Source organism: Bos taurus, chromosome 16, assembly GCF_002263795.3.
Source record: "Bos taurus isolate L1 Dominette 01449 registration number 42190680 breed Hereford chromosome 16, ARS-UCD2.0, whole genome shotgun sequence".
Classification (NCBI taxonomy): domain Eukaryota; kingdom Metazoa; phylum Chordata; class Mammalia; order Artiodactyla; family Bovidae; genus Bos; species Bos taurus.
The window spans coordinates 31,933,289-31,956,586 of NC_037343.1; the positions used below are offsets into that span (position 1 = coordinate 31,933,289).

The window sequence follows — 23,298 nt, forward strand, 5'->3', positions numbered from 1 at the left end:
TAACAGCCCTGCAACTGGCCACTTTGCAGAGGAGAAAATACAGACGCGTAACAGTAAAAAGCCTGCTCAAGGTCACGCTGTAAGCAAGGAAGCTGGACTTTTATTTCCAGTGCATGAACAGCAAATCTAGCGTGACCCAACATCCAGTCTCTCATTGTTTGAGACTTGGATAAAATCACTGATGAGTAGCAGTCTCAGACTCCCCCCTCCCCAGAATCTGTTTACTTTGTCATTAAAAAAAAGCAGCAGCCATTGTTCACTGTGGACCTGTGGACAGTGGGTGTTCCTGAGTTCCTTTCCTCAGCTCTACAAAGAAAGCCAGTGTTTTGCCCAAGTAAACCAGGGCTGGGAGGATGGCCCAAATGGGAGAGGAGATGAGATGCTGTCTAAAACAAAGATAACTGCGAAAAGGGGTCCCCATCCAGGGAATCCTCTCTCTGTGAGGACTTCACCTCCCTCACGCATCCATCCCCAGCTCTGCCCTCCACCCTGGCCTGGCCCGGGGGAGCTGGACGAGAGGGTGGGCCACGTTCCCACTGCTTCTCACCTCCCTCCCACCCAAAGGACCCAGAGGGGAGAATAAGAAATGCTTTTAAGTAGCACAGCACCTACACACTATTTTTAGCCTCTTTCTGGACCCTAGAACTATTGCTGAAGAAAAACAAAACAAAACAAAACACGAACCATTCCACCAACCTAACCCCAGGGATCAGCTTGGTCAGTAGGAAAGGAACGGAAGCTTCCTGCACTGGTCAATTAGGTAGGTCCTCAGCATAAGCTGACATACCCCAAGGAGCGCTTGAACTGTTTATATGCATACCAATGGCTGTCAAAGCACATATAACGGTATGTGTGTATAAAAGCACATAACGGTATTATATGTGTAAGTTCAGAAGAGGAGGTTGTTATTCCACAAAGAAACACATGTGAATATTTTTTCATTTCATCTGACTTGAAGTATTCTCCATCTGTACAAGGGTGTATGGATATGACCTTCTCCCCTGCTTTATTTTGCCCCTTGTATCTTTTCCCCTTCCCTCCATCTTCTATTCACAGGACAGAACAAGAATGTGCCACTGTTGACCAGCTGTGAACATCTGCACCTTCCCGTTTCTCAGAAGTGGGATCAGCAGGAACAAGCACGGGTTGCTCACCTCCTCGATGCTACTGTCATCTTTCAGCTGTCTGGCTGGCATCTATCTATCTGTAGTCAGAGGAACGGTCACCCCAAATTCATGTCTACCCTGAGCCTCAGCATGTGACCTTACCTGGACACGGGGTCTTTGCAGATGTAATGAGTTAAAGGTTTGGATGACATCATACTGGATTAAAGCAGGTCCTAAATTCAATGACCAGTGTCCTTATAATAAGAGGAAAGTGACAGATGGAGGAGAAAGCCATGTGAAGACAGAGGCAGAGACTGGAGTGACACAGCCAGAAGCCAAAGCGTGCCTGCTGCAAGAGACACGGAAGAATTCTCCCACAGACTCTTCAGAGGAAGCACAGCCCTGCCAACACACCTTGATTGTGGACTTCAAGTCTCCAGAACCACGAGACAATAAATTTTTGTTATTTTAAGCCACTTAGTTTGTAGCAATGTTACTATAGCAGCCCTAGGACACAGAATATACTGTCTGTCTATCATCTGTCTGTCTGTCTGTCTATCTATCTGCATTGTTCTCTTCCCTATACTTATTACACTACTGCCACATAAATGGTTCTTTAAAGCTGGGGTTCTTTGCCCTGGCAGTTAAAACCAAAGCCTGGGTCCCACCTGAGATATTCTGATTTCATTGGTCTGGACTGTGGCTTAGGCACCAGTATTATTCTATAAAGCTCCCAAGTGATTCTAGTTGAGAACTCCTGCTGTCAACAAGGGAAATCTTTCCATTTTCCTGCTCCAAAATCTCCGGTGGTTGTCTTCTGCCTGCCGAATGAAAAGGATAGGCACTAACAACCTCTGCTCTCCAGTTGGCAAGGTGCTTTCACATTCATGTGAACCCTCGAAACACCAGATGACATAAGACTGAATACTGGGGCAGTTCTGTGAAACCCCTCAATCAGGACAACAGACACGACAGAGAAGATGGGCTTCCTGCTACAGATATTCCTGCCAAGTCTCTCCTCACCCTCCCACTCCCCAGCTTGGAATGTTTTCTGCAGTTTCAACAGTATGAGATACTTACATAATGGTAATTACTAGCTGCTGATGGAGAGGGCTGTGGCGTGCTTGTTATTATGATGCTATAACAATAGGGAAATCTGAGACAATTGAAAACCAACCGCGCAGTATGAGTAACCTCTCATTCTGTGGAGGCACCCAAATGAAATAATCTGACTTGCTAATGCACTGTCTGATCCACCGGGTAATGTAGTTTGTTGTGTGGGATGAAAAGCCCATGTTCTTGGCTGTCCTGCAGGTTTCCACAGCAACTCCTTGGTCCATATACCTCATTAACTTCTCCTACCAAGCTTCACAGCTACCCAGTGCTTACCAGGTGTATTAGTTTCCTATTCCTGAAGCAAATTACTGAACATTTAGCAGCATAAAGCAGCACGCACATCCATTCTTTACTCCATCAAGTCCAGGGTGTCAGACATCTAAAATGGGCTAGACTTCTTTCTGCAGACTCTAGGGGAGAATCTGATTCCTTGATTTTTCCAGCTTTTTACAAGTTGCTTTCACTGCTTGGCCTGTGACCCCTTCCTCCATCTTCAAAGCCAGCAAAGTTGTACCTTTTCTCTTCTGCCCTCTGCTTCCATCCTTACATCTTCTCTTTCTGACACTGTTCCTCCTGTCTCCCTTTTATAAGGACCCTTATGATTACATTGGAACCACCCAGGTAATCCAGGATGATCTCCCCATCTTAAGATCCTTAACTTTATTGTATCTGCAGAACCTCTTTTATTTTGTAAGGTTTCAGGGATCAGGACATGAACATCTTTGAAGGTCCCCTTCCAGCCTACCAGGCTTCCCTGATAACACTGGTGGTAAAGAACCTGTCAGGCAATGCAGGAGATATAAGAGACAAGGGTTCAATCCCTGGGGCTGGGAAGATCCCCTGGAGGAGGGCATGGCAACCCACTCCAACTACTCTTTCCTGGAGTATCCCATGAACAGAGAAGCCCGACAGGCCACTGTCCATAGGATTGCGAAGGGTCGGACATGACCAAAGAGACTTAGCACACACACACTAATTCAGCCTACCACCCAAGTAAATGACGAGGTAAAAAATATTTTTGAAATTTATTGATGAAGTGTGAGTGTTCCCGTCAGCCCATGGCCCTGCCCATACTTCTTTCAGAATTTCACCCTGAGCACCATATTCTTGAGAAATGCTCTGTCCATGACAGAAGATACAAACTGATCCCTTTTCTTGTGCCCAGGTTTGTCAAAATGCATAAAGATAAATAACACCCTTTTGGCCATCTATAAACAGGAGAAAACAAAATCTCATGATGTCAAATGATCTTTCTGATGTCATAGTTTATCAAAGTGCAACACTTTATGGTATTGGCCTGCCTGGACAGAGCAGCAGCAAATTGGCACTAGGGCTGGCCCAAGAAAGGCATTTTGTGTATTTCAGGAACAGGCATCTGACTGTGTAGGGCTGCAAACAACATGAATGGAAATCCTCCACTACTAACACACAGCAGACACCTGCCCTACTCCTTTGTGAAAAGTGGCTCAGTGAGGAAAGAACATGTGTGCACCTCATCCCCCAAGGCAACAGCTGTACTCTCCATGTGCTTCTGGGTTCCATAGATCCATCACAGTCAAAGCCTCTGAGCACTGGCACATGAGTGAGCCTCAGAGTCCACCCTCCTCTTCCAAGGCACCTGGAAGTCCTCTATAAAAGGATCAGCACCAAGTCTTCCCAGAGCTTTTGACTTCAGAAGACCAAGGCCTGGATACCGCCAAGCAAGCTTGGAGCCGCTTTCAGGTTGGTGCTGCTATTGCCTCGCTCCTGCCTGTATCTTCAAATACAAAGTCCAAAAGTGCCTCTGCCAGAATACTGGAGAGGGTTGCCATTTCCTTCTTCAGGGGATCATCCAGACCCAGGGATCAAACCTGGGTCTCCTGCATTGCTGGTAGATCCTTTACCATCTGAGACACCAGGGAAGCCCAGGCCTCTGCTTACTATACACAATTAACTCCTAAAGATATGAGACAATCCCACATGACTTCAGCCAGAGTTCAGTCTGGAATTATTCCTAACATTGATTCTAATGGATGTTTTTTGAGAAAGCAGGATAACTTTTATCAAACACATATCCTCAAATCAAGGAATGCACATTGAATACCTCATCACGTTAAGGATTCATCATGGATTTACCACCTATGTATTAATTTAACGTATTCCTGAATTTTCTTGACAACTTCAGTTTATCAAAGTCTCATAAAATAAAACGCTTTAACCCTTTCAAATGTCCCTATTTTGAGTGTGACATCAAAAACCACCTGGACTACTTTCATTGCACCCAAGGTTTTATATCATTAAGATACTTCAGGTTAAAGGTTAGCTTGGAGCCAATTAACTGGTGGTTTCCACCCAAAACCTTGAGGTCTAGATAGGCCTTGTCCCCTGGAATTTTTTCCTAAATTTAAGGCCAGTCAGGAGAAACAACTTTAGTGTATCCTTGAGACTGGAACTTTCCCTAATGAGTAGCCCTTTTTTTTATATATGTTAGTTGCTGTCAGAGACACGAGAATAAATAAATCTATGTTCTCAAGAAACAAAAGACATCAAACAGAATCAGGATACTCTACCCAAAAGAAACTTCAAATCTCTCAGCCTTGGTTTCTAGACAGATGATATTGGGATCCCTGTGTTATAGTTCATAAAATATGTTCATACTTTTTAAAAAATTGTTCTCTTGCAAGGTAGGGATTTCATTCATAAGGAAAGAGACTAAAATACTAAGCTACTAAAAAAAGATTCAACAGTTGGTGGAGCCATGCTCGTGAACTAGGCAGAACCATCTCTAAATCTCCCACCATGGTGCAAAAGGCAATTACTATCCTACAGAAGTGGATTCTTACACGAACATTCTGTGATTAGAGTATTATGTGTAAAGCCTTTCCTGTAATAAATGTAAATTGGGGAAAAGCAGTTGCCATTCAAAAGAGGTTTATAATTAATCTGTGGTGAACTACAAGAAATTAATCCAGACATGTTTTCTCAAAGCTAAAACTCATGTGATAAAATGAAAGTTCTAGAATATTGCAGTGACTATGTTAAATGTCTGTACGTTAATAAAGAACATCTTTCTTTGAAACAGTCCACCTTGTCAACTTCTGTGAAATCAACTTGCTATGATATTTAATGAAAAAAATTATCTGCAGTTTGTTTTTATATAATCTCAATGCTTCCCAAATTACTATTTTTCTTACCTGTCTGGATAGATTCTTATTTATCTGCAATGCTTATAGGTTCCCACTCTTTCTGGAGGTAGTTGAGAAACATGAAGGATCTAGCAAAAGAGAATCAAGAAATCTTCCTACTGCAGCCTTTGAAGACTGCATCCCTGGGGACTCATAGGATTAAAGAATCCGCCTGCAAATGGTCGGGAAGATCCCCTGGAGAAGGGAATGGCAACCCGCTCCAGTATTCTGGCCTGGAGAATCCCATGGACAGAGGAGCTTGGCGGGCTAAGTCCACGGGGTTTCAAAGAGTTGGACACAACTGAGCGACTAACAGTTTCACTTTTTCACTCTCACAGACACACAGTGCTGTGGGAAACAGGGAACTTGAGGGGCTTGAGGGACACCTCTCTCCCATACAGAGGTTTTACTCTGCTCACTGCTGCAAAGCCCGTCCTCATTCTTGTCATCCCCCTGAACTTAAATGGCAGAACAGCGTCCTCTTCTCCCTTGCTTCTACAGGCTCCAGGTTTGCTGGTGTGGAGCAGTGCCCTTGGCAGCAACAAAGTCTAGATAGTACTTCTCTGCCCAGAGAAAGACTTTGGCACTAAGCCAGAGGACCATCTGCTCTGTGGGGAGGGAAGTGGGAGTAAGGGTGAGCAGGAAAAGTGAGGTCAGCTTTCAGAGCAGTCAACCATCTCTGGTGAGCTGGCCAGACTGTGAACTGCAGAATATTTACTGCAGGGAGATGTCCATAAGAGGAGCCACGTAGTCTAGCCAGACCCAGAGCCCCCACCCTAGGGCATGAGGATAACATAGTCACAACACGGGGACATTGGTTTACCAGGCACCAAATCTCTTTATCCCAGAGAGATTTCCTCTGATCCCTTTAACTACTGCCCAGGGGAAATGCAGAAATTAGTCTGTTCTGAGTTGGAAAGAAGCAATTGAATGTATCCAGGATGATCTCAAGTTGGTAGCTGCGTGAATCACCTTTGTGCCTGCCTTTGGCCACATCAACACACCCTTGCCCCATGGGCTGGACTTCAAGCCCTTCTGCAGGCTCTCAGAGCACACTAGGCATCTGTCTATACTTGCAAGCACCTCCCTGGATTATAACACATAGTTCCCCTGCCTTCTCCGCTAAGGACTACAGGACAGGAGCCTGGGTTTCCAGCCCATGGCAGGAGCCCCAACCAACAAACAGCATAGTGTCTGGCACTTGGGAGAGCTTATAGACACTTGTTATTGTACAGGAAATTCTTTTTCCTCTGAGGTGGAGCATGGGGAAGGAAGAGCAGAAAGAATTGCTGCACACATTATTTTAAATGTACCAGTAATCCCCAGTCTTCCTTTTAAGCAGCCTATTCAGCCCCCCACCCCCTACACAGACTTTCCCCATACTCTAGATATTTTATATGAAAGCTCCAGTTCCAAGTTCTTCTGTCCTCACTCACCAGTGCTGTGCAGCAGCTGAATCTTCTAACTAGCGCCTGATACATGTTACAAGTGCTCTGGGGCCCTGGAAGGTGAAATGTGAGTTGTCTGTGTAACATGAGTGAGTGTGTAGCTAGCACAACCCAGGATGTGTTGAAAATATGACCTGGGTAGAAGGATGTGCACCAGAGAATTTTATTTATAGTAGTAAAAACCTAAACTCGAATAATTGATGGTTGGTTATATAAATCAGGACATATTCATATATGGGTAGTATTTATATAATGGAATATTAGGCTACCATTAAAGATCCTATTTTAGAAAAATATATAATGGTGGGAAAATACCATGAAGTATATTAAGCAAAAGGCAGATCAGAGAACTGAAAATTATCACAATTTTAGAAACTGCATGCGTATAAAATCCTGGGAGGAAATATACCCAAATGCTGTGAATTTCTATTTCTGGCTGTTGTTGCTTTTTAAAGTCTGTCTTAAACTTTTTCATGTTTTTAAATTTTTATTTTACAACAGACATGTATCACTTTTTATAATTTCTAAAACTATTTTTAAATTACAAACCAAAAAAAAAAAAAAAAGCATATTATTCAATAATGAAAAGAAGCTATTCTGTTCCTGCCCTAGATGGTTATATTCAAGCATCAGACTATGAAGTCCCACCCAGGGTGCCACTGGTTTCTCATTATATTTTTATCCACAGCCCAGAAAATTCTGTCCAAAAGTGAAGTGGCAGGCAGGCCCCCACAGGTCAAAATAGGAGGCCTTTTTTTTGGTGTACCATGTCTTAAAAGAAACCATAGCTGGAAAAGATGTTGAGATAAGTATTCTGGGGTAAGCTCAGAAAGTTGGAAGCAGCCAGAGCAGGGAAAGCCATTCTTCTGGGCAGGGAAGACCTGGTGCTACTCTGGCACCAGCTGTGTGGCCACAGGTAATTATTCCATTTCTTTAAGCATCCTGTTTCCCCATCTGTAAGAGGAAGATCCAACATCTGTCCTGCTGACCTCACAGGCGTATGGTGGTGGTGGGGCGGGGGGTTAAATAAAATGATGTGTGCTCTATATTTTGTAAACTATAAAGCATCATCAGGTAAACGAAAAGTTTGGCTGTCCAAGATCACTAACTTCTCAAGATAAAGATCCACGCTCCCCACTTTCTTTCAAGATATCAAGAGAAACAATCTATACTCCCTTTTACACTCTAGAAAAGTCACCAGGAATTTTATCAGCTGCGTTCAATTCATTTTATGTTTCCCTGTACCTCTATCCCATGAAAGAAAGACTATGCTATGCATTCACTCAACTTGTTTCTTTTTTCTCCCGGACCCATGGGTAGACTGGCTTTCTCAGCCTCCCCTGAGGGAAGATGGGGCCAGAAGAACTGAAATCTCACCCGCTTCAGGCTGGGCCCCCCACCTCTTCCTGGGAGATCCTCCACCCTCTCTCTCTTTCTCCAGTTCCTGGCTGGTTGTACAAGACATCGTGGAAGACTCTGAGATCGCTGGAAAATGGTGACATGCTATCGATAGATGGAGGAGCCTAGGGCCCTATGTCACAGTGGAAGAGTACCCACCAAACACCCCATACAACAGGGACACAAGTGAGAAATAACTTGAGACCAACTGTTGCACTAATTATCCACCCCGATCAGTACACTCAACGTCAACACTTTCTGCTGCTTCCCACCACGAGTGACACAGCGGACACAGAGAGCACATGTGGTAAACCCAACCGTCCTCCAGCAGAAAACTCACCCAAGAAAAATTAAGAGAACTTTTTTAGATTCCTTGGCAGACTTAAGACCTGCTCTGTTATTTCTATAGGGAAACTTGAGAGTGTATGCTAATTTAAATAACAGAAAAGAGAAAATAAGAAAAGGGGAACACATGTTTGGTAACCTAATCCCACAGTATTTAAAGTGAGATGCAAATAGAAAAGAGTTATGGTCGGTCAAGGTGGGAGAAATTAAGAAGAGAATCTCCCTCTCTTTTGATGGTATAGACAATGGAAACAGAGCGCCATCTCGGATCACTGGTCCCTCAGACATTTCATCCCTATTTAGCATCATCCAGCAGGGCTACATGGAAACACTAGGCTCTGCACTGGGGAGTTCCCAGAGGGACAAAGTAGAGAAAGAAAGTGCTACCCACTTCTTTGCTTTGACTGTAGCCAACCCTGTCCTTTTTCACTCAGAGGCTACTTACCTGGTAGGGATACAGGGTGACCCCGTTGGTTCTCGACAGGGACCAGGTGCCGTCCAGGTACTGGTGAGCCTGGATGGCCACTGAGCTGAGGATGTTCCCGTTGCTGGGACTGGTGGCCATCTGGAGGCTGACCTTGGCCTGGTGGGTTGGAGACCCACTCTTCTTCTCCGCCCCATTGCTGACCCCAAGGCTGTTGGGTTTGCTGCTATGCTTATTGGTGACGAAGGCTGTGTAGCTGGAGGGGGCATAGGAGGCGGGCACAAAAGCCCAATCCCTGGGCTGCTGGAGCCCCCCCACGTGCCGGGACCCCACCAGAGTGGGGACGTTGGAGAGGGGTGGCGGGGAGCCAGGGGAGCCATCAAAGTGCTCACTGCCAGCCGCCTGTTCCAGGGTCAGCACCATCTGAATGGCCTCCTGCTTCAGCTGATTCAAGTGTGTGGCACAAATGTCACAGCGGTTGTCCCTGTCATTCCATGCCTTCCGGATGGTATTGGGGACCTGGAGCTTGTCGTGAATCACAGCCAGGAAAGCAGGATCCTGGAGAACACATAAACAAACAAACAAAAGAAAGGAGAGCCTATAAATCAAGGCTGGTAAGTGCAATTCAGATGTCTAGTTTAGAGTTAAGCCCTTCACATATCCAAGAAGTTGGACTGTTTGATTGACATCCAGCAGAAATGAGCAGCCAGATTGGCAGACGAGCCTCTAGTTGACAAACACATTTGACAAATGTAATATTTTATAATGGAGATGTTAAGGAATTAATTATATGTGTGTGTGTGTGTGTATATGTGTATATATATATATATATATATATATATATATATATATATTTCTAAGCATCCTCCTTACCAGGCTAGTCAAATAAGAACGTTCCAGACTTTTCCCCTTGTGTCCACGGTAACTTTATAGGCATACCTGGATGCTCCCAAAGTGTTCACAAATGGGTGAAGCAGACACAAATGGGTATCCAGGCCTGGTGGGGGTGAGTGCAGGCACTCTGGACTGATGCTCTGTGCCCCAACCCATGAACAATGAAAACTTGGTAGCAGATGGAGGTACTGCTTGTGACCCAGAACAGAGATTCTATTCCAAGAAAACCCTGGCCTCATTAGCATCGTTTGCTAAGTTCCACTGGAAGAAAAACCAACTGAACAGATTCTAGCCCAGAGATATAGCCTCTCCAGCAGTCCAACAAACCCCTCCAGAGCCCCCATGTTTACCGTCAGCCCCCAGTCCAACAAACCCCTCCAGAGCTCCCATGTTTACCGTCAGCCCCCAGCAGGCTGGCCACGCCCACACCCATGTAGCTGACATTCTGAACCATCAGAAGAAAAATATCTCCTTCATAAACAGTCCAAGATACTTTTCCCCAGAAACTTCATCTAAAACTATTAAAAACTCTTTTGCTCAGAAGCATATATGTAAAAGAAACCAGAAAATGAATTTAATGAAGATAATTTCTTTCATTTGTGTGTGTGCATGTATGCTAAGTCGCTTCAGTCATGTCCAACTCTTTGCAACCCTATGGACTATAGCCCACCAGGCTCCTCTGTCCACGGGATTTTCCAGGGAAGAAAACTGGAGTGGGTTGCCATACCTTCCTCCAAGGGATCTTCCCAACCCAGGGATCAAACCCGAGTCTCTCTTACAGCTCCTACGTTGGCAGGCAGGTTCTTTGCCACTAGCATCACTTGGGAAGCTCCTTTCTTCACTTACTTTGCTTTAATTTTTGTAGGAAAGCAGGACTGCACAGAGAAACAAGCACCAGGTGTGTTAACCGGTTATCAAAATACTTGGATTCTAGTTCCAGTTCTGCTACTCATTAGCTGTGTGACCTTGGACAACTTACGGAGCCTCTCTGAACCTCTCATCTGTCACTCAGGGCCATGGCCTATCTTTATTGTAGGGGTCTTCCAGCTCCATGACTCTGTGTAGGGAAATGGGGATACAGTAGGCACACTGTAGGGTACAATGTCTGCAGAAATGGACAGAGCCCCTGTGCTGTTTGGGGGCCTGGTTGAACTTTTGAGATTCCACAACCGCTGCAAGTAACTCATGAAGCTTATCTCAACGTGTATTTTCCTGAGGACATTAGAAGAAATTCTTCCCTTCTGAAAGTTGCGGTATCTTTTATAGGGTGGAAACTCCATCAGGGCTGAGCGGGATTTGATGAGCTGGGGGTGAGGCGGGCAGTGTGGGGCAGCCAGGGTGGGCAGGGAGATCAGCCATGGGAGGCTCACTCTTCGTCATGATCCATCTTGATTACGGGCTCCAGCATTTTGTTTTCTCTGTTTAACTACCCTGAACAGCTCCTCAGCATGCACTGATTAATTGATTAATAAATCAAGAGGCCTCTTTACACAGCAGCAGGGAGGAGTGGCTCAGAGGGGTAGAAACTCAAGACGGTCATAGAAAATGATGAGAAACAATAGGAGGTCAAGGTTGACCAAGTCTGACTGATGAAGTGATGCAAACCATATGAGACCTGTTTGTGGCACCCCTTCTCAGCTGCTTTGTCCAAGTCCCTGACCAAAACTCAGCACATGTGGGACCCAAAAGTATCCCTAGGGACCATTCTAAAGCAGACCATCACCTCAGTTTCCAAATAAGAAAACTGAGCCCCCAAAAGGGTTAAAAGCTTGGACTATACCCAGACTAGTTGACCTCTAGTCCATGATTTTCCACTGCAAGAGCCAAACAACTATCTTCATCAATGGACTCAGAATTTTGCACAGACATAAGGTTTTCACCACCTTCACCTATGAAATGTTCATTTAATCAAAAGGAAATATTTGGGCCCCCATATGTGTCAAAAATACAGTTTCTTACTTTTTCACATAATATTACATACTGGGCATTTTTCCTTGTCAGTCAATACATGTCATTTGAAAATGTGATTTTTTTAAATGACCACATGGTATTTTATCCTGTGGTTGTTTCATAAGTCATTTTTTAATTCCCACATCTACTACCTAATTAGAGGCAGGGTGAGAAATCAGAGACTGGCATTCAAAAGCAATCTGCTCCCCATGGCTTATGTTTTCAAGCCACCAAACTATTTGGTTTCAAGAAAGCTCAAATTAATTGCTTACTTAGAATATTTTTGTTAACCTACTACCTGAAGCAGCATCATAGGAAAAAGGGAGTTATAAGAGCAGCCCCATCCACACATCATAGTTGATTTTAGATTCCTGTAGAATCTGGATTTGACTCTGACATCTGCAGCTGGAGTACAAAAGATACATCCCCTCCACAAAAACTGCCTAACGCCGAGGATTCATTTTCTCTCTTCTTTCTTGGTTTTCACACTCTCCCTGAAGTACCTTCCTCACTTAGCCTGCTGCTGTTTGCTGCTTGACTTCCCACATGGAACAAACAATACATGTTAGCTGTGCAGCAGGCTGAGGATCTTGGTTCCTGTTCTCTCTGAGTTCAGACTCCAAGGAGCCCTCTTGGCTCCTGGACTATGCAGTGCCAGGTCCCCTTGCTGCCCCCTCTAGTCTGGGACCAACCAGCACACGCTCAGGCACATGGAGCCCAGCACTCCCCTCCCAGTTCCCAAGGCGGTGACAAATCCATCAGGAGCACTGCAGCTGTGCCCACAACTAGGATGGCCCCTGACATCCAGGAAGTGGCAAAGCCCAGAACCCACCACTGCCTCATCCAGAGGAAAGCGAGATGGGTGGTTTAGTGAGTCTGCCATTGCTGATGGATGTCAAGAGGTGTTCCCTAAATCAAGCCACCCTTGATCTGAAACCTTAAGTGAGTTCTTAGCATCAAAAGGCCTCAGTAAGCCAAAAGATATATCTTAGGGAAACTAAAATCCCTTTCAAGTGCTGGTCTACATACTGTAAATATTTTAGTGCACCTCAAAACTTCAAAGAGGAAAGGTCAACAGACAGAGTCTTCTGTAAGTTATGGAATAAAGGGAATACTGCTTCCTGGGAGAGTAGGAATAAACAGGGGGAAAAGAAGCCCTCAGAATCATGGAAGGCTCACACATGCTGAGTTCTCCTGACATGGACAGGAAAGGACTGTTGTGGCCCCAGGAGATGGACTAGGGGAGTGCCCTCCAGTTCAGTTCGCACCAAAAGAAACCTGGACCCAGAAAGGGAATGGGCTTAGTATGCAGTCTGGCATGCTACCTAGTGTGTGGACTCAAATACTTTCATACTGTCCTGTCCTGACTCATGTTGTGATCTCACAAAGTCAGATTGGAATAACAGGAATCTGTGCACAGCCAATCCTCTATTTTTGGAGTCCTGATTTTTATTTCAGCACCTTGGAAAATGGACTGACGGCATCTGGGCAACGTTTTCATCCTAAATTTTCAACTTAAGGATTCTGTGCTCAAAACATTCTCATCTTTCAAAAATAATACAAAATTATTATTATTCCACATGCATCATGGAGAGGAATTCAAGAAAACACTTAGGAAACTGATAAAGGTCTTTAAGGGGCTTCCCTGGTGGCTCAATGGTAAAGAACTCCCTACAGGAGACGTAGGAGACGTGGGTTTGATCCCTGGGTCAGGACGATCCCCTGGAGGAGGAAATGGCAACCCACTCCAGTATTCTTGCCTGGAGAATTCCATGAACAGAGGAGGCTGGACACAACTTAGCTAATGACTAAACAACAAAAGGTCCTTAGAAGGAAAGTCAGGGATAAATGAAGTTAGTATGAGTGTGTGCGCGCTCAGTTGCTCATGCAGACACCTATGTCTGCCCACTTACTGACTGCTACAAAAGGACAAAGAGAACGCCAGAAAACGGTTTTCCGATCCCTAGCTCTTCTACTTCTTCTAGGGTTGCTTCAGGAAAATCGGTGTCCTGCTTCGTCCCCTGGAGGTCTCTCATAATCTAATGGCTGTCTAAGGTTGCCTCATGTGTATTCCCGCACATTGATCTAAGACATCATAAATCTCTCTGCCTCGGGCAAGGGCATCCCAACCCATGGCTTCCACAGCCATCTGTATCCCAGTGACTGGGAATTGTCCATCTCCAGCCCTACCTGGCCTTTCTCCTGAATACTAAGCCTTACAGGCCCCTGGAAAACATCATCCAGATAAACACTCTTCAAACTGACCAGTCAAAATTCATTTTATTTTCCTCTAATCCTATTCTTATTTCAATAGTCACTATCAAACTAAATAGTGCTATTATCCACTCAGGGACCCAGGCTAGAAATCTAGAACCTTCTTGCCTCATCCTATTCCCTTCAATCCAATCACGAAGTGTAGGAAACGGTCTTTCCTAAAAGCTCTTGAATGGTCCCTCCTCTCCTTGCTCAAAGCCATGAGAAAGCTTTCAGCATTTCTCACGTCATCATGGTCTTCCAGATTATAGCCTGGACCTCAAAACCCTCCCCGCACCAAAAAAAAAAAAGATAAAACAGAAATCAGTCACCATCCTGCTTTCCTACAACTCCACTCTTGAAACTATCTTATTATCTGTAGTTTTTATTTGCAGAACTCTTTGTCTGTTAGACTGTCAGCCCCTTAAGAGGAAATATCCTTCCCATCTTTAATTCCTCCAAGTCTAGAATAGTGTCTCCTTCACTGCAGGGCCCAACAAACATTTGTCAAATAAACAAATTGAAAGAACTCAACCAAAGCTAAAACGATCAATAATGAAGTCGGTCTTGGTCCATCTGTCATTTATTTTGTCTATGTGAGCTAGTTGTATCTTATAAAAATGGCCATGAAATAAATTCCTTCAAATCTAAAGCTAATATAGTTTTCCAACAGCACTTGTTCTGCCTGACTAAAGAGCCTAAAAAGTGAGTCAACCATAATCTAGGTAGCTTCCCTTTACCTGAAGCTTTCTTAAACTACCAGAACAGATCCTCTATTCTCTCCTCAATACACAATCTATTACTCTTTTCTCTAAGTTCCCAAGAAAATAATGTTGATATGCAAAGAACATTTTTAACCATCAGGCCAGCTCATCAGCAGGCCACCAAGAAAAATCTACTGAAGGGAAAACTCCTCGTCCATGCCACACACCTGGTCCAGGAGGGTTAGGCCCCAGCAAGCAGGCAATGTGCTTGTTTTCCAAGAGCCAGCAGCCAGGTTTCCACACACGAGGCAGGGCTGCTAATGAGCGTGGGAAGTCTGTGGGACCCGAGCCGGAGAGCAAGAGCTACCGCCCTGGCAAACCAAGCTGTTTACTAGCGTCTTCACTGCTTTCTGTCCCACTTCATCTTCTAAGGGATCATCTCCTTGGCAATAAACACTCAAGCCAGTTTTGAGGACAGGATTTTTTTCCCCAGCTTTATTTTGGCCGAAAGAGTACTTAGAGTGCATTCCCACAAAGCCTCTGGGTCTATGAGGAAGACAACAGCTGGAGTCAGAGTCCAGCGTGAGTTGTGCAAACGCCTGCTGATGTTTGCTCCTGGTTTATTATTCTAGAGGCCTCTAGTGACAAGCTCAACAAGATTTAAACTGTTCTTCAAAGGCAGTTTCTTTCCACTTGGTCCCTAAACTTTCTTCTTCCATAAATGCTATCCCATGAGGCCCAGAATGGTGGCTAGAACTCCAAGAATGCAATGTTTTGTTCCCAAGGCAGGCAGTTTCCCAGAAGATCAAGGGACTTGACCCTCACACACCTTGTAATCTTTCCACCCTAGGGTCTGCCTCCCGCCCCCTGTCCACCCCCTGCCACATTCCCCATCCATGTCCTTTCCAGCTCAGCGTTCTCCCCAGCAGTCCTATTCCCAAAGACAAGTGTCCATATTAATGATTCTCTGTTTTGACTGGAAACAGCAAAATTGGCAGTTTGCAAAACAACAGATAGCAAACCTCAGGTGAATCTGACCCAAGAAAACAAATTATTTTCCCTTAACTTTTTATTTTGTATTGGGGTATTGCCGATGAACAATGCTGTGCTAGTTTCAGATGAACAGCGGAGGATTCAGCCATACATATACATGTATCCATTCTCCCCCAGCCCCTTCTCCCATCTAGGCTGCCACATAAACATTCTCATTCATACCTGAACATTCATATATTTGAATTCAAATGTCTCAAAAGAACTGGGGCTTTTCCAACTTGGTAATTTCAGAAGGAGAAAAAACAAATTTCACTTAGCCATTGGTATTACTACGAAGAAGACTCTAAAACCTGGCATCTAAGGATACCCCAAAGTACTAACCAGTGGGTGTGATTGCTTCCTCAGGAAGATCTGGTTCCTCCATGCTCCTCAGCCCTGATCTAGCATCTCACTGCCCACATGTGTTTGATGGGACATGCAAGATCGAGGGGATGCAAAGGATTGGGGAATCCAGAATGTCTCTCACATGAGACTCTACTCACCAGCTGTCATGCTGAATCTACCCAGCAAGAATGGACAAATAAACATTAATATCCTTTACTTCTGTTGTTCAGAGTTCCCAAATGCACAAACAAGGCAGAGAACCGATTAGAAAGTATGACAAGCAGTGACATCCCAGTGCTCTTTGTTGAGAAGAGTGACCACCTTCACAAGCTGCCATTCTTGCTGACCCCCTGTGGGAACTCAAGAAAGTCCCAGAGTGTTTCACTCAGCTGGGCAAAGGGGACACAGCAGGGCTCATTCTCCAAAGTTAGTGACAAGGAGAAAGAGGGGCATGAAAGAGGGGACTGGGTACATGACAGAGTCTGTTCCAGGTGAGGTCTGAGACAACCCAAAGAACCAGTACCGCAGTGATGGCAGCTCAGCCAGGCCCTGGAATTACAGCTGGCCCACAGACCTGCTCTGTGAACCTGAAATTTCCTAGCCTTCCAGGCCTCATCCAGACCCCAGGCTTTTTATCATGATTGGACTCCAGCACTGATCTTGTATGGAAAAAAGAATGAATATAAAAGATGCTGGGTAATGAGCTCAGAAAGACCAAAAAGAAAAAAAAAAAAAAAAAAAGTCAAAGGAAGAAATGTTAAATGTCAGACCAAAGTTGTTCTATATAAGAAACCAAATTAACCTGGGCTGTAGTGACTTTGCACACGGCCTAAGCCACCCTGCCTAGTGTTATAGACGAGAGATGCTGGCCCATTAGAGATGCACGTGTGCTTCAATTTGAATGATTATATTCAGGACACGAGGCTGCTGGGAGCACCAGAGGCAGGCCGGATGCAATTAACAGGGCTGCGTGCTGCAACATGTGAAAAAGTGTTGCATATGATACGACTTATCTGCTTCAAAGGAAAAAGGAGATGTTTTAATTGGAACTTCATATGATTAAGAAAACTTCACGGATTCTTTGGAGGAAAAGAATAGTTGAGGTATTTCTCATCATGGCCACAGAAATTATTTTTATGTCTTTGTCTCTCATCTTTTCCAACTGGATGGCATGGACAGTGTCTTGATGCTTTTGAAAAAGCTTGTTAGTGAGTATAGGAGGTTCAGATGCTCCCCTGATGGCTCAGATGGTAAAGAATCTGCCTGCAATGTAGGAGACCTGGGTTTGATCCCTGGGTGGGGAAGATCCCCCGGAGGAGGACATAGCAACCCACTCCAGTATTCTTGCCTGGAGGATTCCATGGACAGAGGAGCCTGGTGGGCTACAGTCCATGGGGTCACAAAGAGTCAGATAGGACTGAGTGACTAACAGTTCCACTCTCATGGGAGGATCAAGACCTGTCTCCGTTACTCAGTAGCTGTGGGACAGGAAGCCATTTTTAAAAACCTATCCAAGCCTCAGTCTCCTTAAGTGTCCCTATTTTAATGAGTTATGTAAGTATTATATGTGCAACACGTTTAGCACAGTCCTGATGCCTGGGTCAGGAAGATCTCCAGGGGTAGGAAATGGCAACCCTCTCCAGTATCCTTGCTGCAAGAACCCCATGAAAAGGCAAAAATGATGAGCCTCCCACGTTGGAAGGTGTCAGATATACAGATGATACCCCTCTGCAGAAAGTGAAGAATATCTAAAGAGCCTCTTGATGAAAGTGAAAGAGAAGAGTGAAAAAGCTGGCTTGAAACACAATGCTAAAAAAATGAAAATCATGGCATCTGGTCCCATCACTTCATGGCAAATAGATGGGGAAACAGTGGAAACAGCGACAGACTTTATTTTCTTGGGCTCCAAAATCACCGCAGATGGTGACTGCAGTCATGAAATTAAAAGACACTTGCTCCTTGGAAGAAAAGCTATGACAAACCTAGACAGTATATTCAAAAGCAGAGACATTACTTTGCCGACAAAGATCTGTATAGTCAAAGCTATGATTTTTCCAGTAGTCATGAATGGATGTGAACTGGACCATAAAGAAGGCTGAGCACTGAAGGATTGATGCTTTTGAACTGTGGTGTTGGAGAAGACTCTTGAGAGTCCCTTGGTCTGCAAGGAGATCAAACCAGTCAATCCTAAAGGAAATTAGTCCTAAATATTCATTGGAAGGACTGATGCTAAAGCTGAAGCTGAAGCTCCAATACTTTGGCCACTGATGCAAAGAACTGACTCATTTGAAAAGACCTTGATGCTGGGAAAGATTGAAAGAAAAGGAGAAGGAGACGACGGAGGATGAGTTGGTTAGACAGCATCACTAATTCAATGGCCATAAGTTGGAGCAAACTCAGGGAGACAGTGAAGGACAAGGGACCCTGACACGCTGCAGTCCATGGGATTGCAAAGAGATGGACACAACTTAGCAACTGAACAAGATTAGATGTACTTTTTACATGTGGGCTATGATGAACCATCAGGTGGCAAATGGATTTATTTTCCAACTGTAAGTAGTTGTATTAAAGTGAACATCACTCAGTCATGTCCAGCCCTTTGCGACCCCATGGACTGTAACCCACCAGGCTCCTCTGTCCGTGGAATTCTCCAGACAAGAATACTGGAGTGGGTAGCCATTCCCTCCTCCAGTGGATCTTCCCAACCCAGGGACTGAACCCAAATCTCCCGCATTGCAGGCGGATTCTTTACTGTCTGAGTTACCAGGGAAGCCTGAGAATACTGGAGTGGGTAGCCTATCCCATCTCCAGCAGATCTTCCGGTCCCAGAAATCAAACCAGTCTCCTGCATTGTAGGCGGATTCTTTACCAGCTGAACTACCAGTGAAGCCCAAGTTGTATTAAAGAATCTCTTAATTATCTAATTACGAAATTACCTAATGTTTCTTTTTATTTCTTTAATTGATTTTATGTGTATGAAACACTGCAGAAATGTACTTAGCTATGTTTTCTTGGACTTACTACAAAAAGATACAGTACCTAAAATTTGGTGTTGCTGCTGTTGTTTTTAAAAGATGGAATTTTAGCAAATAAACTCTGTTTTGACCATGTGCTGATGTGCTCAATCGTGGCCGACTTTCTGTGACCCCATGAACTGTAGCCCGCCAGGTTCTTCTGTCCATGGAATTTTCCAGGCAAGAATACTGGATTGGATTGCATTTCCTTCTCCAGTTTTGACCATAAACCACAACAAACTTAAAGACTTCTTCTGGTCCCTCTGTGAGCTAACCCTTGCAACCCAGCATCAAGGGCCCCATGTAATTTACTTCAAGCTGTCCTGTGAGACATCTTTCTCTGGGTTCCTCATGTGACCCTGCAGGACAGGCAGGATGGTTTCCCTCTGCCCCTTAGAAGCTCCTTCATTTCCCCTCTCTGTGCCTTTGCTTACGTTCCTGCCCTGATGACAATTCCCATCTTGCCTTATAAACCACAAGAAAATTTAGGGGGCTGGGAGTGGGAGGGTAAGGGGTATGTTCACCAGTGTGATCGTTTCCTGGGTATTTATGTGTGACCAAATGAATCAAATTGTATACTTCAGATGTGTACCGTTTAGTGAATGTCAATCATATAACCATTACACTAAAAAAAAAAAAAAAATCTTGTTTATCCATAGTAAGGCCCAGCTCATCCACAAAGTCTGACTCCCAGGAGGCACTTCCATTGCACTTTTCTGGTCTGAGTGACTCACATCACTTAGCAAACACTTCCTCGTTGGTTAGAGCCGTACATGCTCTATCTCCACGATCGTGGTAAATTCCTAGGGGGCAGAAACCATGCCATAATTTCAACAGTAATGATAACTTCTACACTTGCCCCCCTGGTATCTACTCCAGACAGCAGCCAGGGAGATCCTCATAAGTCTTAAATCTGATCCTAGCGGTCCTTGGCTAAAAATCCTCCCGTGGCCCCCACCCTACTTCCCTCAGAGTCAAATCAAAGTATTAGAGTCTGTGTTTACAAAACTCATTTTAGATACCAGTCATCCAGTCACTAAATCTCTGACCCTAAATTGACTGAAGTCTGTGGATTCACTTGGATTACTTATTTCAAGTAGCATTTGCAGGATAAAAATTAAAATTAAAAAGTAATTTGAAGAATCAAAAAATAAAACTAAACAAAAACCCAAAACAAACAAAAAAAATCAAAGTGTTTGCACTGGGCTCTACAGGATCTGGCCTCCTGCTCCTTCTCGAACTTCAGCTCCAACCACTGCTCCATGACTCAGTCTGCTCCAATCACAAGAGCCTGAGCTCTTCCTCCATCACACCAGGAATGCTCACTGCCACCTCAGTGGCTCTGTACTCCCTCCTCCTTCTTCGCGGAAAACTTGTGCCTATTCATACAGGCCTGACTGTCTCTTACCACCTGCAAGCTGGTCAAATATCCCCTTATAATGAGGCCTCCCTGACCACCTCATTACAGATGTAAGTCACCCCAAGCACTCCCTAAGCCCCTGCTCTGCCTTCTGTCATTGTCTAACATAGCAAGAGGATTCCAGAAAAACACCTACTTCTGCTTCATTGACTATGCTAAAGCCTTTGACTGTGTGGATCACAACAAACTGTGGAAAATTCTTAAAGAGATGGGAATACCAGACGACCTTACCTGCCATCTGAGAAACCTGTATGCAGGTCAAGAAGTGACAGAATCAGACACAGAACAACAAAATTCAGAAAGGAGTATGTCAAGGCTATATATTGCCACCTTGCTTATTTAACTTCTATGCAGAGTACATCATGTGAAATGCCAGGCTGGATGAAGATGAAGCACAAGCTGGAATCAAGATTGCAGGGAGAAATATCAGTAACCTCAGATATGCAGATGACACCATCCTAATGGCAGAAAGAGAAGAGAAATTAAAGAGCCTCTTGATGAAGGTGAAAGAGGAGAGTGAAAAAGCTAGCTTAAAACTCAACATTCAAAAAACGAAGATCATGGCATCTGGTCCCATCACTTCATGGCAAACAGATGGGGAAACAATGGAAACAGTGACATACTTTATTTTGGGGGGCTCCAAAATCACTGGGGTTGGTGACTGCAGCCATGAAATTAAAAGAGGCTTGCTCCTTGGAAGGAAAGCTATATTAAAGCAGAGACATTACTTGGCCAACAAAGGTCTGTGTCATCAAAGCTATGGTTTTTTTCAGTAGTCATGCACTGATGTCAGGGCTGGACAATAAAAAAAGCTGAGCACTGAAGAACTGATGCCTTCAAACTATGGTGCTGAAGAAGACTCTTAAGAGACCTTGGACTGCAAGGAGATCAAACCAATCAATCCTAAAGAAAATCAACCCTGAATATTCATTGTAAGGACTGATGCTGAAGTTGAGGCTTGATTATTTTGGCCACCTGATGCGGAGAGCCAACTCATTGGAAAAGACCCTGATGCCAGGAAAGACTGAAGGTAGAAGAAGGGGACGACAGAGGATGAGATGGTTGGATGGCATCACTGCCTCAATGGACATGAGTAAGGCTCCAGGGAGTAAGGCTCTGGGTGCATTTTAATAATTCAGTGGTTTGGGGTTACAAAGTAAGGGATAGGAAGGGAGACAGAGATGGGGCAGGGAGAAGGAAGAGGTGCCTCTCCCTTTTAAGTTTCTAAGCCTAGCTGTGGCCTTTGGAGAGCAGTTGACCATTTCCTGCAGGGCTCACCATGCCACCCAATGGACTGCAACTATTCTGAAAACCTCAACTTTTTCTAGACAATAATTCAAGACAGTGATAAATGGCTCTTGCCACATAGCCCAAGACTACAGGTATAAGCAAATGTCTTTTCACTCAATTCTCTCCTTACTCCCAAAGTTTCAACACCTGGTGATTTTGATCCCTAGAAGACATTTGGAAATGCCTGGGGACATTTTTTGTTGTCACAACTGAGAGGGGGCTACTGTCATCTGGTGGGTAAAGGCCAAGGACGATGCTAAATGTTTTATAATGCATAGGAAAAAACTCTCAGGACAAAGAAGGATCCAGGCCCAGATGTCAATTGAGCTGAGGTCAATCCCTGGCCTGAGCCCTCTCCCTGATTCCTTCTCACACGCTTTCCTAGGAACCTCTAGGCAGAACCAAAAGAGGGCTATTCTAAATCCAAAGCTAATCTGGGCTCTCATCTGCTTTGGTTTCTCTTAAGTGTAGAGACACCCATGGCTGATTCATGTTGATGTGTGGCAGAAACCAACACAATATTGTAAGGCAATTCAGTCAGTTCAGTTCAGTCGCTCAGTTGTGTCCAACTCTTTGCGACCCCATGAATCACAGCACACTGGGCCTCCCTGTCCATCACCAACTCCCAGAGTTTACCCAAACTTATGTCCATCGAGTCAGTGATGCCATCCAGCCATCTCATCCTCTGTTGTCCCCTTCTCCTCCTGCCCCCAATCCCTCCCAGCATCAGGGTCTTTTCCAGTGAGTCAACACTTCGCATGAGGTGGCCAAAGTATTGGAGTTTCAGCTTTAGCATCATTCCTTCCAAAGAACACCCAGAACTGATCTCCTTTAGGATGGACTGGCTGTATCTCCTTGCAGTCCAAGGGACTCTCAAAAGTCTTCTCCAACACCACAGTTCAAAAGCATCAATTCTTTGGCGCCCAGGTTTCTTCACAGTCCAACTCTCATATCCATACATGACCACTGGAAAAACCATAGCCTTGACTAGATGGACCTTTGTTGGCAAAGTAATGTCTGCTTTTTAATATGCTGTCTAGGTTGGTCATAACTTTCCTTCCAAGGAGTGAGCGTCTTTTAATTTATCCTCCAATTAAAAATACATAAATTTTTAAAAAAAATTCTAAAAAGCACAATCTCTACATTGACCTCTGGTAACTGGGTATTGGCTGACTTGTGGGCCAGGCACAGAGGGTGTGGGTGAGTAAGCCAGGGGGCAGGCCCTGGGCCCAGGCTAATAAACCCCCCATGCCATGGCCCCCAGCCTGGGGCTGCCCTTGCATCTGGATCACAAGCCACTGCTCTTCCTGGTGAGACAGGCACTGCTGACAGGCCAGGCGATGTTTTCTAGAGTGTGGTGGGAGAGGCTGACAGGAGACTCAAAGTCCCAACCAC

At 44.7% G+C, this 23,298-nt stretch overlaps 1 protein-coding gene across 1 annotated transcript in view; it reads right to left on the reverse strand.

Moving 5' to 3' along the window:
• Positions 1 to 23,298, reverse strand: part of KIF26B (kinesin family member 26B) — a 525,171-nt gene that overhangs the window by 313,542 nt on the left and 188,331 nt on the right. The window contains exon 3 of the mRNA XM_024976712.2: positions 9,023 to 9,559. Coding sequence (XP_024832480.1) covers positions 9,023 to 9,559 — 537 coding nt within the window. The remainder of the gene's footprint in view (positions 1 to 9,022; positions 9,560 to 23,298) is intronic.